This window comes from Harpia harpyja, chromosome 16, assembly GCF_026419915.1.
Source record: "Harpia harpyja isolate bHarHar1 chromosome 16, bHarHar1 primary haplotype, whole genome shotgun sequence".
NCBI classification, from domain to species: Eukaryota; Metazoa; Chordata; class Aves; order Accipitriformes; family Accipitridae; genus Harpia; species Harpia harpyja.
Window position 1 is genome coordinate 5,003,641 of NC_068955.1, and position 10,562 is coordinate 5,014,202.

A 10,562-nucleotide genomic window follows, 5' to 3' on the forward strand; every position below is an offset into this window, starting at 1 on the left:
CAGGAGCCTTCTAGGGAGGGGACGGTGCCTGCCTGGCACAGCCAGCTGGCTCTCGGAGACAGTCCCAGACACCCAGGGCGAGAGGAGCGGCTTTTCCAGCTCTATCTCTCGAGGTGGAGCACAAACAACCCCAGGGATTTCTGCTGAGACAAGAAATTCCTGGCGTGGGGGTGTTGGGGAGGGGAGAAGGCATCCACCCTCTGCCCCACTGCCCGGGTCCCTGTTGTGGCTATGGATGGGGATGTCACCGGTGGTGTTTGCCAATGCCACAAGCCAGGCTGCCCTTCACCCCGTGGGGCTGCTCCCCTCCACGGAAAGACACTTTACGCCGTGGCCACGGCTTACCTGGGTGCTCCTAGTTTGGACTCAAGCCCTTCTGGGAGAATGGTGTCAGCACACAAGGATCCTGCAAACAGGGGGGAAAGGTCTCTCCACCCTGACTCTGGTGGTCTCCCATCTTTGCTGGTATGTCCTTGGGGCAGGACGCACCTCCATCCACGCCGGTGTGCTGCGATGGCAGTGGTGGTGGTCCTTGGAGAGGTGCTGCAGCACGGGGTGCATCAGCCCAGCCCTGCAGCCAGGGCTGCAGCTGAATCCAGCTCGACTCGTCCCTGGTGGTGCGTGCAGCCAGCCCACGGCGAGCCCTTATCGAGTTTGTTTCGGGCTCCGGTGGCCACGCAGGCGCTCGCTGTCACCTTGGGCTGGTGGCCAGCTGGACACACAGCAAGCAGAGGGGTGAAGGCCACTCTGCTTTCCTGCCCGCGTCTGTTTTTCTATGTAGCTCCTGACATTTCATCTGCATCTTTCCCCTTTTTCCAATTAAAACCCCCTAATTGCAGTCCTGGGCTTGCCCTGATGGTGTATCCGGAAGGATGCAGGGATGCAAACGGCCCCCATCTCCCCAGGACTGCCCAGTGCTGCCTTTGGTGGGGACACCTTGGCTCCTGTCCCAGGAGGGCAGGGAGCACCCAGAGGGGCTCTGGGGTGCCTGGCAGGGTCTCACCGCACCTCATTGCCCCCGCTCGCAGCACATGCTCCCCCTGCTCGCAGCACACCGCATGCAGCAAAGCCTGGCTGCAAACTGCCACGCAGGGTGGGTGGGAGTGCAGGGACACCCCCAGCACCCACCACCAAGCCCCCGATCCATGGGGCACCCACCCTTGCCCGGGGGGATGACCCTGCCATGGGGTCCCACAGGGGTCTGGGTCCCACCCTGCTCCCCCCACCCCGAGCCCCGCAAGCACACGGCATCGGCACCCACCCTGCTGTGGGTGGGAAAGGCACCCATGGGTGCCCATGGGGGGGGCAACATAAAACCACGCCTCCCCCTTGGTCTAGCCCCAGCCAAGGGAAGGACGGGGCTTTGCCCGTTGGCTGCCTGCAGCTCCCTGCCCGCCCACCAGTGGTATTTAAGCCACCCGTGGGTGCAGGGCAGCAGTATGGGCTGGGGTGCACATGATGGAGGAGCTGGGGTGGCTGCTGGTGCTGGGGGCTGCTGTGCTACTGGGTGGGCACCTGCCCTGGCCGAGCTCGGGGAGGGGGGGGGACGGATGCTGTGCCCCCATCGTGGGGTGATGCCATGGTACCCCTTAGCCTGGGCACTGCGGTGGTCCTGGGCTGCTGTGGGGGTCCTCGCCCTGCGAGGGGGCTGCATGCCCAGCGCAGTGCAGGGGCAGTGGGTACGCTCTGCATGTGGCATAGGCGGGGTGCATAGGGTTGCCCCTCACACCCTGGGGGGTGTGGGGGGGCTTTGGGGTGCCCCTGAGCTGGTTGCACCCCAGGGAGAGCAGGGATGTGTGTGAGGGCTCTGGGTCAGCCAGAGGGCTGGCGGAGGAGCGGGGACCCCCGGCTTGGGGACCCCCGGTCTCTGCCCTGCCTGGGCAGGTGGGAGCCCTCCCAGCCCTGCCACCAGCACAGGCTCCCCTGGGTCTGTCCCCCTCTCCTGGGGGACAGTGAGCCAGGGACCAGCACCGCTGCCAGCCCCTGCCGTGGAGAGTTGGGTAATCAGCAGCTTAAAGGGGTTTGAGTTTTGGTTTTGTTTTTCTTCTAGGAGCAGAGCGCAAGGCTTCTCTGGAGACACCCACATTTGGGGACGTCTACCATGTCACAGGTACTGCTCGGGGATGGGGCACCCCGCCGGGACGGTGTCACCGCCGTGCTGCCCAAGGGGGTCCCGCACCTCCAGCCACCAGCTCCCACCTGACGTGCCGGAGCCGAGGAGGCTCCAATTCCCCCGTGCAACCTGGGTGCTGGGGTGCATCGCTGCCGTGGGGTGCTGCCGGTGGTGGCCATGGGTGGGAGAAGGGGGGTGATGCTGTGGGGCCCCGGGGTGCTCCCTGCCTAACCCGTGCTCCCCTCCCGGCTGCAGGCTTGGGGCAGGGGGGTAGGGGGTGTCCCTGGGGCTCGTCCCACTGCGGCCCCCCGAGCCCAGCCCCTCTGTGCCCCCAGGAGTCATCAGCCTGCCCTACGCGGAGATCAGGGAGCCCTTTGAAGCCTGGTACAACCTCACCGGGGGGAAGAGCCGCATCGAATACTACGGCGGTGGGTGCAGAAAGGGGTCCATCGCCTCGACCCTTCACTATCCCCCACCTTCTGCCCCAGGACCTTTGGTTGCCCCAGGAAAGCCCTGGAAGCCATCACCATGCCAGGACCTGAGGGCTTGGCTTGACCTTAGTGCTGTCCCTGTCCCCAGGCCAAGTGGTCACCTACCAGTTCGGGTCCATTGAGCCCTTCGGCGCCAGCTTCAAGGTGACACCCGAGACCACAGAGACAGAGGTCAACGTCCGCAAGTGCTTCCGCATCAACGGCACTGACGGGGACCTCATCGCCCCGCAGAGCGTCTTCCCCAGCCTGGAAAACTTCAAGGTGAGCCCCGGGCATGGTCCTCCAGGATGAAGGATGGGGCAGGGGAGGGGACAAGGGACCCCCATGGGTAGAGGGTGTCTGATGGCTACCTCCCTACAAGGGCAGAGCAGCCTTCCCTGCCCGGGAATGGGTAAATACAAGGCAGTTTGCGGCCATGGGCGATGGAGGGGTTGCATCCAGCGTGGCATGATGCAGGATGAGGTGCCATCACTGTGGGGTGCCCACCACCACAGTGGCGGTGCCGGCGTGGCACCCCGGTCCCCAACACGTGCGCTGTGCCCAGCGGGTGCGGGAGGAACGCTTCCGCGGGCAGCGCTGCGCCGTCTGGCAGAACGTCTCCTACTGGGGTCACAAGAAGAACGTCTACACGCTGCGGGTGGGCAGCTCTGCCCGCGGCCCCGTGCCCCTGCACTACGAGGTGCACGGCTTCAACAGCCTCCTGGGCTCCCACTACGACAAGTACGAGATCGCCTACTCCTCCTTCAGCCACCGCTTCCCCCCCAGCGTCTTCCACCTCCCCGAGGGTGAGTGTCCCCGGCCACCCCACAGCCCAGCCTGAGGCCGGTGCTGCCACCGAAATGCAGCACCTTTTTAATTTGGTTTTGGGGTTATTTTTTGCAAGAGCCTGATAATTTGGGTGAATCGGTTTGGCTGGGAAAAAAGCAGGGGAGAAATCGAATTAATGTTGATAGCTGGGGTGATGCGGGTGCTTTCCCAGTGCTGGCTCCTCCGTGCAGGGTGCTGGGTGGGATAGTGGGTGCTCGGGAGCCAGCTCTGGTGTGGGTGCAGATCCCCCCTGCATGAATGTGTCTATACGGGATGGACAGCCCCAATGGTTTTGGGGGTGATCATGCCGTGCATCCCAGCTGGGGGGCCAGGAGAGCCCGTCCCCACTCGGGAGGCATCAGCTGCTGTCCGTTCCTCGTGGCAGGGGTGCAGTGTGAGCAGTGGCCCGTGGCCGGCCCCGAGCACCGCATGGTGGCCAACCCCATGCAGGAGTTCGTGGGGAGAGTGCCGGAGATGGACCACGTCCACCACCGCCTCTTCCACCACTACAAGGAGCGGTTTGGGAAGAGCTATAGCAACGAGGAGGAGCACGAACATCGCAAGCACACCTTCATCCATAACATGCGGTACGCGATGCCAGGGGGACGGATGGGCTGGGGGGGCTCAGGGATGGAGTAGCCAGCGCGGTCTCCTCGCTCCCCTCTCGCAGCATCGCTGCTCTGCCGCAGGTTCGTGCACTCGAGGAACCGCGCCGCGCTCTCCTACACGCTGGCGCTGAACCACCTGGCCGACCGCACGCCCCAGGAGCTGGCCGCCCTGCGGGGCCGTCGTCGGAGCGGGGCTCCCAACAACGGGCAGCCCTTCTCCACCGAGCTCTACGCCGGCCTCATCCTGCCCGAGAGCCTCGACTGGCGGCTGTATGGTGAGGAGGGAGCCGGTGCCGCTGGCATGCGAGGCCAGAGTGTGCATGAGGCTGGGGGTCAGCTGAGCATGCCAGGGTTTGCATGGGGACAGCCAGCATCCTGCACTGCTCCGTTAAACGTGTCCCCATCCCGCTGTCCCCAGGCGCCGTGACCCCCGTGAAGGACCAGGCCGTCTGCGGGTCCTGCTGGAGCTTTGCTACGACGGGCGCGATGGAGGGTGCCCTCTTCCTCAAGGTGAGAGCGGGGCCATGCCCCACGGGGACAGCTGGGGTGCCCCGAGAGTGCCTGGCCCCGTCCCTGCCGCATGTCATCCCCCCCCAGACTGGCGTGCTGACCCCCCTGTCCCAACAAGTCCTCATCGACTGCTCCTGGGGCTTCGGGAACTACGCCTGCGATGGGGGCGAGGAGTGGCGAGCCTACGAGTGGATCAAGAAACACGGCGGCATCGCCAGCACCGAGTCCTACGGGCCCTACCTGGGGCAGGTGAGGGTGGCAGCGCCGCTTGGGGTGGGGGCAGTGCCACCCCCTCCCCAATCCTTCCCCCCCAGGCTCTCCCAAAACAGCCATCAGCCCTTTGGCAGCAAATGGAGGCTTTACTTCGGTTTATGGATGCTCCATCTGAGCTGCCCCCCTCCCTCCTTTCCCCTCGCTGGGGTGGGTCAGACCCCCCCCTCACGTGCCCTGGGACCCTGGTGCCACCTCAGCTTCCCCCCCCAGAATGGCTACTGCCACTGCAACCAGTCGGAGCTGGTGGGCCAACTCGCTGGCTATGCCAGCGTGGAGCCGGGCAGCGCTGCGGCACTGAAGGCGGCGCTGGTCAAGCATGGCCCCGTGGCTGTCAACATCGACGCCTCGCACAAGTCCTTCGCCTTCTACGCCAACGGTGTCTACGAGGAGCCTCACTGTGGTGAGTCCAGTCGACCCAGGAGGCTCCATGTCCTGCTCTTTGGGGCTGGGATAGGCAAAAATATTTGCAGCGTGGGATTTACCTCCCCGCTAAGCTCCCAGCCAGGGGATACGGGGCCACTCGCTGCATCACGAACCACCTCCAGCTCCGAGGGATGGGGACTGAGATGGCTCCGTTTTCTTCTCTCCTTCTGGCCAGGAAATGAGACATCGGCGCTGGACCATGCAGTGCTGGCTGTGGGCTACGGGGTCCTGCACGGTAAGAGCTATTGGCTCATCAAGAACTCCTGGTCCACGTACTGGGGCAACGACGGCTACATCCTCATGGCCATGAAGGACAACAACTGCGGTGTGGCCACCGCCGCCTCCTTCCCCATTCTTGCCTGATGGTACATGCTCCCACATGTGCCCGGTCCCCTCCATGTCCCCCTGGGCAGCTCCAGATGGATGCGGGACTGGCAGAGGGATGCAGGCCCTGGGAAGTGGTTGTGGGGCAGAGGGGGGCAGCTCAGCTGGGAGGTCGGAGGATGCTCCCAGCCCTCTGGAGAGGTATTTTATCATTTTGGCAATAAAAGCCTGTAGAAGTGATCCTGTCTGTCATGCTGGGGTGTCTTCTGCCAGCCTCAGCCCATCCCCTGCCAACCACAGCCCTTGCCGTGACTGCCTTCTGCAGCCCTCTGTGGGATGAGTTTCACCCAATGCTCAGCCCAGGCTCACCCCTGTTTGGGTTACGTGTACCCTAACCCCAGAGTTTTCAGTGCCACCCCCAGAAGTGCCGGCACCCCCTTCACCAGCAGCAGGAGGGAGCCTGAATCCAGTCTCAGAAGCTGGGCTGGGCTCAGGGCCCTCCTGTTCCCAGTTGTACTCTGCCCCGTCCCGACAGCCTGTGTCACGCTGGGAACAAGGGAGCTGCCCCCCACCTCAGAGGGTGGTCCCCAGTGCCCGGTGCCCCTCAAGACACCTCTGCTCAGCCTCTCTCCAGGCTCCTACATGGGTCAGTGCTTGGTGACTCGGTTTCCCCACCCATTTGGGGGGAAAGCAGAGCTTCTGGGGGTCTCCATGCTGCTGCCAGCAGTCCTCAGGACGGAGAGAGCCCAAATGGACCCAAAGGAGACTCAGCTCATTTCATCCAGGACACTTCAGGGGGGGTTTGTCCAACCTCCTGGGGAGCAGCTGGGTTTGGAGCTGCCACCCCAGAGCTGCTGTGCTCCATTCGTCTCCCCTTGCTCCAGTGCTTTACCCAAAACTGCACGGCCACGGGGAAGCCTGACCAAGAGCCGAGGGGCTCACGAGGCTGGTGTTGCTCTTGGGGTGTCCAGGCTGGATATCAGTGTGCTGTGAAGGTTCATTCTTGGGGCTCCGGTGCCCTGCTCACGTCCGTCCTGGGGATGCAGCCGGGTAGGCAGCACCAGCAGGAAGCCCAAATCTCTCAGGTGAGAGCTATTGGCACTGCCAGGCTCTGCCTTCCCAATTTGAGAGCCCAGTTAACAGCTGGCCAGCTGGGGAGGGGAGCCTACAAAAGAGGAAAAGTCAGCCCTGCCTTGTATCAGCATGTGCACGGGCTGCATCTTCCCCCCAAAATGAGTTTCTGGTAGCTGAGAAGCGACATCCCCCATGGCTACACCCTTATTTTGTACAGCTAAAGGCTGGGGTCAGCCACCGTGCTTCCCCGCCGCAAGCGCTGGCCGGCAGCACCCAGGGAGCAGAGCTTCCTTCCAGGTGATGTGATTGCTTCCAACTGAGGGTGGCAGGTCATAATATTTTCTTGTTTTCTTTCACTTGTTCACCTGCTTATTTTACAATTTGCTGCACTGATTTCTGAAGTGGTCTTTAATCATTCTCAGCAGGGGTGCTGACTCGAATTCATGTCTGGGAGAGAAATGATCACTGCGCAGGAATAATGTGGTTTATTCTGTGGGAGTCCAGGTCTCCAGATCTTTGATTCTCTTGACTGCAGTCAATAAAACATGCTTTGACTTTCAGGGAACCGTGACTTTCAGGCTCCCTTTGGATAGGTGATGTTCTGAATTTGCTGCTGAACACGCAGGTGGCTTTGAGAGCTGGAGGTTTTGCACCCCCAGGAAGCATTTAGCAGGAGCCTGAAATTTTGCATTTGTGGCATTAGGGATAGCAGTTCCGAGCATGGGTAGTTAAGGATGGCTGGGAACTTAAAAAAGATCCATTTATTATATTTGAAAAAGGAGAAAATAAGAAAGGACATCCCTGAAGAGAGGTTTGCTGTTTCCAGAGCCAGCTTTGGGTTCTGGCTCCCAGCCCAGGTGAGCTGCGACCTCCAGACTTCCCTTGACACCTGAACCTCAGAGTTGCTCCAGGTTTTGCCAAGCATGGCAAAGAACAACCACTCTGAACCCTGCATTTTATTGAAAGCAAAGCTGGTCTAAAGGTATGCATTTAAAGTTTCCTTTGGAAGAGGCATGCTGCCTGCATATCCTGCATCTCCATCTTGCCAGCTGTGTAGGAAACTCCCCAGATTTGATACCTTGATGGTGAAGTATCAGCTGAGGCTGGCGCTTTATGGGGAGCGAGCACTGCCCTGAGAGTGAAAAAGTTGAGAGGATTTGGCACCTACCTCCCATATGCCCCCTTGAGAATCCCATCTTCTTCTTGGTCTGCAGCGTGAAGTAGTTCAAGATGTCTCCTGAGGTCAGCTTCATGCTGAAAGCACAGGACTGGAGGTAGTCCTCAGTGGCTAGCTTCCAGTCCTGCACCCTGTCTTCTGCTCAGTATTTCTCATGGTCCTCTGCTACCTTCAGGGTCTCCTCCTTGTTCAGCCACCCCTGCTTGGCACCTGCCAACCAAGAGGTTGGTGCTCAGGTGCTTAAACTGGGCATGGGTAATGTCTGCCTGCAAGCAGATCCCTTTAGAGGCAGTCCAAGCTGATGGTGGCTTTCATTCTGGAGGTGGGAGTTCGTTTGGCCACCTCACAGGCTTTCCTGACCCTCCAAACAGCTTGTTTGTCCTGCCTCATGCTCTCTTGATGCTTCTTTAAGAATTCACCCATGAAGATGCTCACCAGATGGTTGTCAAAATCATCGCCTCCCAGGTGAGTGTCCCCAGCTGTGACTTTCACCTCAACAACATCCCTGTCTATGACGAAGATGGAGATGCTGATGCCCCTCACGGCCCCTATTAAAGATGAGGACATTGCACTCTCCATCAGGGTGATGGAGGCTGTAGGCCAGCGCTGCTGACGTTGTCTCATTGAAGCCCCTCACCACAGTGATGCCAGCAATTACCCCAGCATCTTTGGTGGCCTGGTTCTGGGAGTCGCTGAGATAAGCTGGCACAGGGACAATCACTTCTCCTGGCTGCCCCGCATCAACTCATCCCCTGGGATGGGAATGGGAAGCTTGGGGCAATCCTGGCTCCACGCTGGGCTCTGATCCACCCACTCTCGCAGAGCCCAGCACCGGCCAGGACACGGGGAGCGAGCTGAGACAGAGCACACTGCCGCAAACAGCTCCCGAGAGGTGTTTTGTTTCCAGTGAAACGGCCTTTCTGTGGGTGAGAGCATCCAGATCTGCGGGATCAATCTGTCCACACATCCAGAAATTCAGGGTGGGCTGAGTTTGCCAAGCTAAATTATTCTCCGAGGAAGGGCGGCTGGGATTTCAGCTGGGTTTGGTTTTTCGCCCTGCCCTCGGCTGTCCTGGATACGGCACTTCCCTCCGGAGGCAGCTGCGCTCCAGCGCAGACCTCTGTGCAGCAATGCCAGGTGGCCAGAAAATGTGCTCCAGCCCAAAAGCTGGCTGCCTTTCAGTGCTGGATGAATTATCTGTGAAAACCTCTTACGGCTCGCACAAAACAAGGTAATTATTCAGAAAGCAGGGGACATGGAGAGAGCCAGAATATGAAAATATTATCTGTTAGTGATTTACAGAGAACCACAGACGGTGTCAAAGAACGGCAGCTGAATCAAACTTGCTTTGGCAACTTCTTGGCTCCCAAATGCTCCAGACGACCCAGGAGGGCTGATCGTGAGCTCCCAACACCACTCCTACACTCCAGGGAAGGGGCTCCCGGGGGTCTGGGTCTCCAGAGCTGGGTCAGGACAGAGCCAGGTGGTTCACAGAGGGAAAGGACACGTGTTACAGAGCCCTGAGGTTTTAGGATGGCAAAGACTAGGACCCAGGAGGAGGCCATCTCACTTTTGCTATATAATACAGTAACTGGAGCTTTTTTGGGGTACAAATGGTTGCATCCAATGTGATCTGAACGGTCTTTCAAGCTCTGCAAAGCTTGCTAGCGAGGCTATCCTGGAAAATCACTGAGGCAGTGGCTTTCTAAATGTTTCTTATTATACTTCCTTCGGTAGCAGCTTTACAAATGCTCTTCCTTAGCCAAATGTTTTTCCCTTGGCGACCGTGACTGCTCTGGCAGGTTTGTTGTTCACATTCTGAAACGAAATCGTTCCTTTTCCTTCAGCTCGAGAGGTTTGCAACTCCTCCTCCCCCCGCCCTCCCCCCTGACTTTCAGGAGGTTTTATTTCTTGTAACAGATCGCTGGCGGCGTTTACGTTTTCCAGGTGCGCTGTCAAACCCCAGAAAGCTGGGCAGCCCCAGTCCTCCACCTCCGCCTGATTTCCCCAAGAACCTCTCCTCGGAGCATCGCAGCCCCTGAGCAGCGAGGAGGGTTTTGTTTAAAGCCATCCGCCGCCTTTGCCAAGCTCTGCCTTCTGCCTTTACCGACTGGTATTTCCCAATCACAATCTAGCATCCAGCACAATGCAACGAATTTCATGAAATTAAGTATTTCTCCTACACACAGCCTATTTGCCCGGTGATTATAACTAGTCCCCGAGGTAGCCAAGCACAGCAGAATTTCAGTTTAATATGCACACCCACGCAGCCTTACTAAAAACCCAAGACACTCCCCCGGTCCTTCTTGGGAAAGACTGAGCACTGCAGTGAGCATCTCATATTTCAGCTTCACCACTTGTACAGGCTAGGACTGGGAATACTCTGTCATCTGGTGTAAAGAAAGGTGGGGAAAGAAGTTTACCAAAGATTTCAAGGTATCCCTTACAGTCTGAGAGAGAAAAGGGTGTAAGAACACAGGAATGTCAGGGAACACAGGCACAAAAGGGAACAGTTCACACCGCTCTGGGTTTATTAACACAACTGTGAGTAGTTACTGCCTTTTGTTCACTCGATCTTGGATCTACAGAGTGAACTTTTAACTCCAATAGCCTTTGATTCCCCCATTTGTTCCGGCAGACGGCATATCCGTAAGCTTACAGCACCTGTTTTGTGTCACATTGTAAAAAATGACAACTCCTTGATTAAAATAAACGAGCAATTATTCAGCGTGTGCACAGCGTATGATCTGCCCTCGCTGCAG

At 59.1% G+C, this 10,562-nt stretch overlaps 2 protein-coding genes across 2 annotated transcripts; one reads left to right on the forward strand and one right to left on the reverse strand.

Moving 5' to 3' along the window:
- Window positions 1-1,458: 1,458 nt before the first annotated feature.
- LOC128152817 (digestive cysteine proteinase 1-like) lies at window positions 1,459-5,674 on the forward strand. The gene is made up of 11 exons (XM_052811454.1): window positions 1,459-1,507; window positions 2,051-2,110; window positions 2,449-2,541; window positions 2,693-2,865; window positions 3,149-3,389; window positions 3,797-3,998; window positions 4,101-4,294; window positions 4,438-4,529; window positions 4,617-4,778; window positions 5,013-5,202; window positions 5,401-5,674. The coding sequence occupies exons 1-11, from the start codon at window positions 1,459-1,461 to the stop codon at window positions 5,586-5,588; spliced, it is 1,644 nt and encodes a 547-aa protein (XP_052667414.1). The 3' UTR covers window positions 5,589-5,674.
- Window positions 5,675-7,952: 2,278 nt separating this feature from the next.
- Window positions 7,953-8,767, reverse strand: LOC128152395 (heat shock 70 kDa protein 1A-like). The gene is given in 4 exon segments (XM_052810616.1): window positions 7,953-8,085; window positions 8,087-8,340; window positions 8,342-8,530; window positions 8,615-8,767. Coding segments are annotated over 4 exon segments (729 nt in total).
- Between the last annotated feature and the right edge of the window lie 1,795 nt (window positions 8,768-10,562).

Bases quoted from the DNA above. Each gene is read 5' to 3' on its own strand.
- LOC128152817 (XM_052811454.1), top strand. From the start codon at position 1,459: ATGGAGGAGCTGGGGTGGCTGCTGGTGCTGGGGGCTGCTGTGCTACTG. The intron at 2,866-3,148 runs GTGAGCCCCGGG...CGCTGTGCCCAG, and splicing joins CCAGCCTGGAAAACTTCAAG to CGGGTGCGGGAGGAACGCTT. The intron at 3,390-3,796 runs GTGAGTGTCCCC...TCCTCGTGGCAG, and splicing joins CGTCTTCCACCTCCCCGAGG to GGGTGCAGTGTGAGCAGTGG.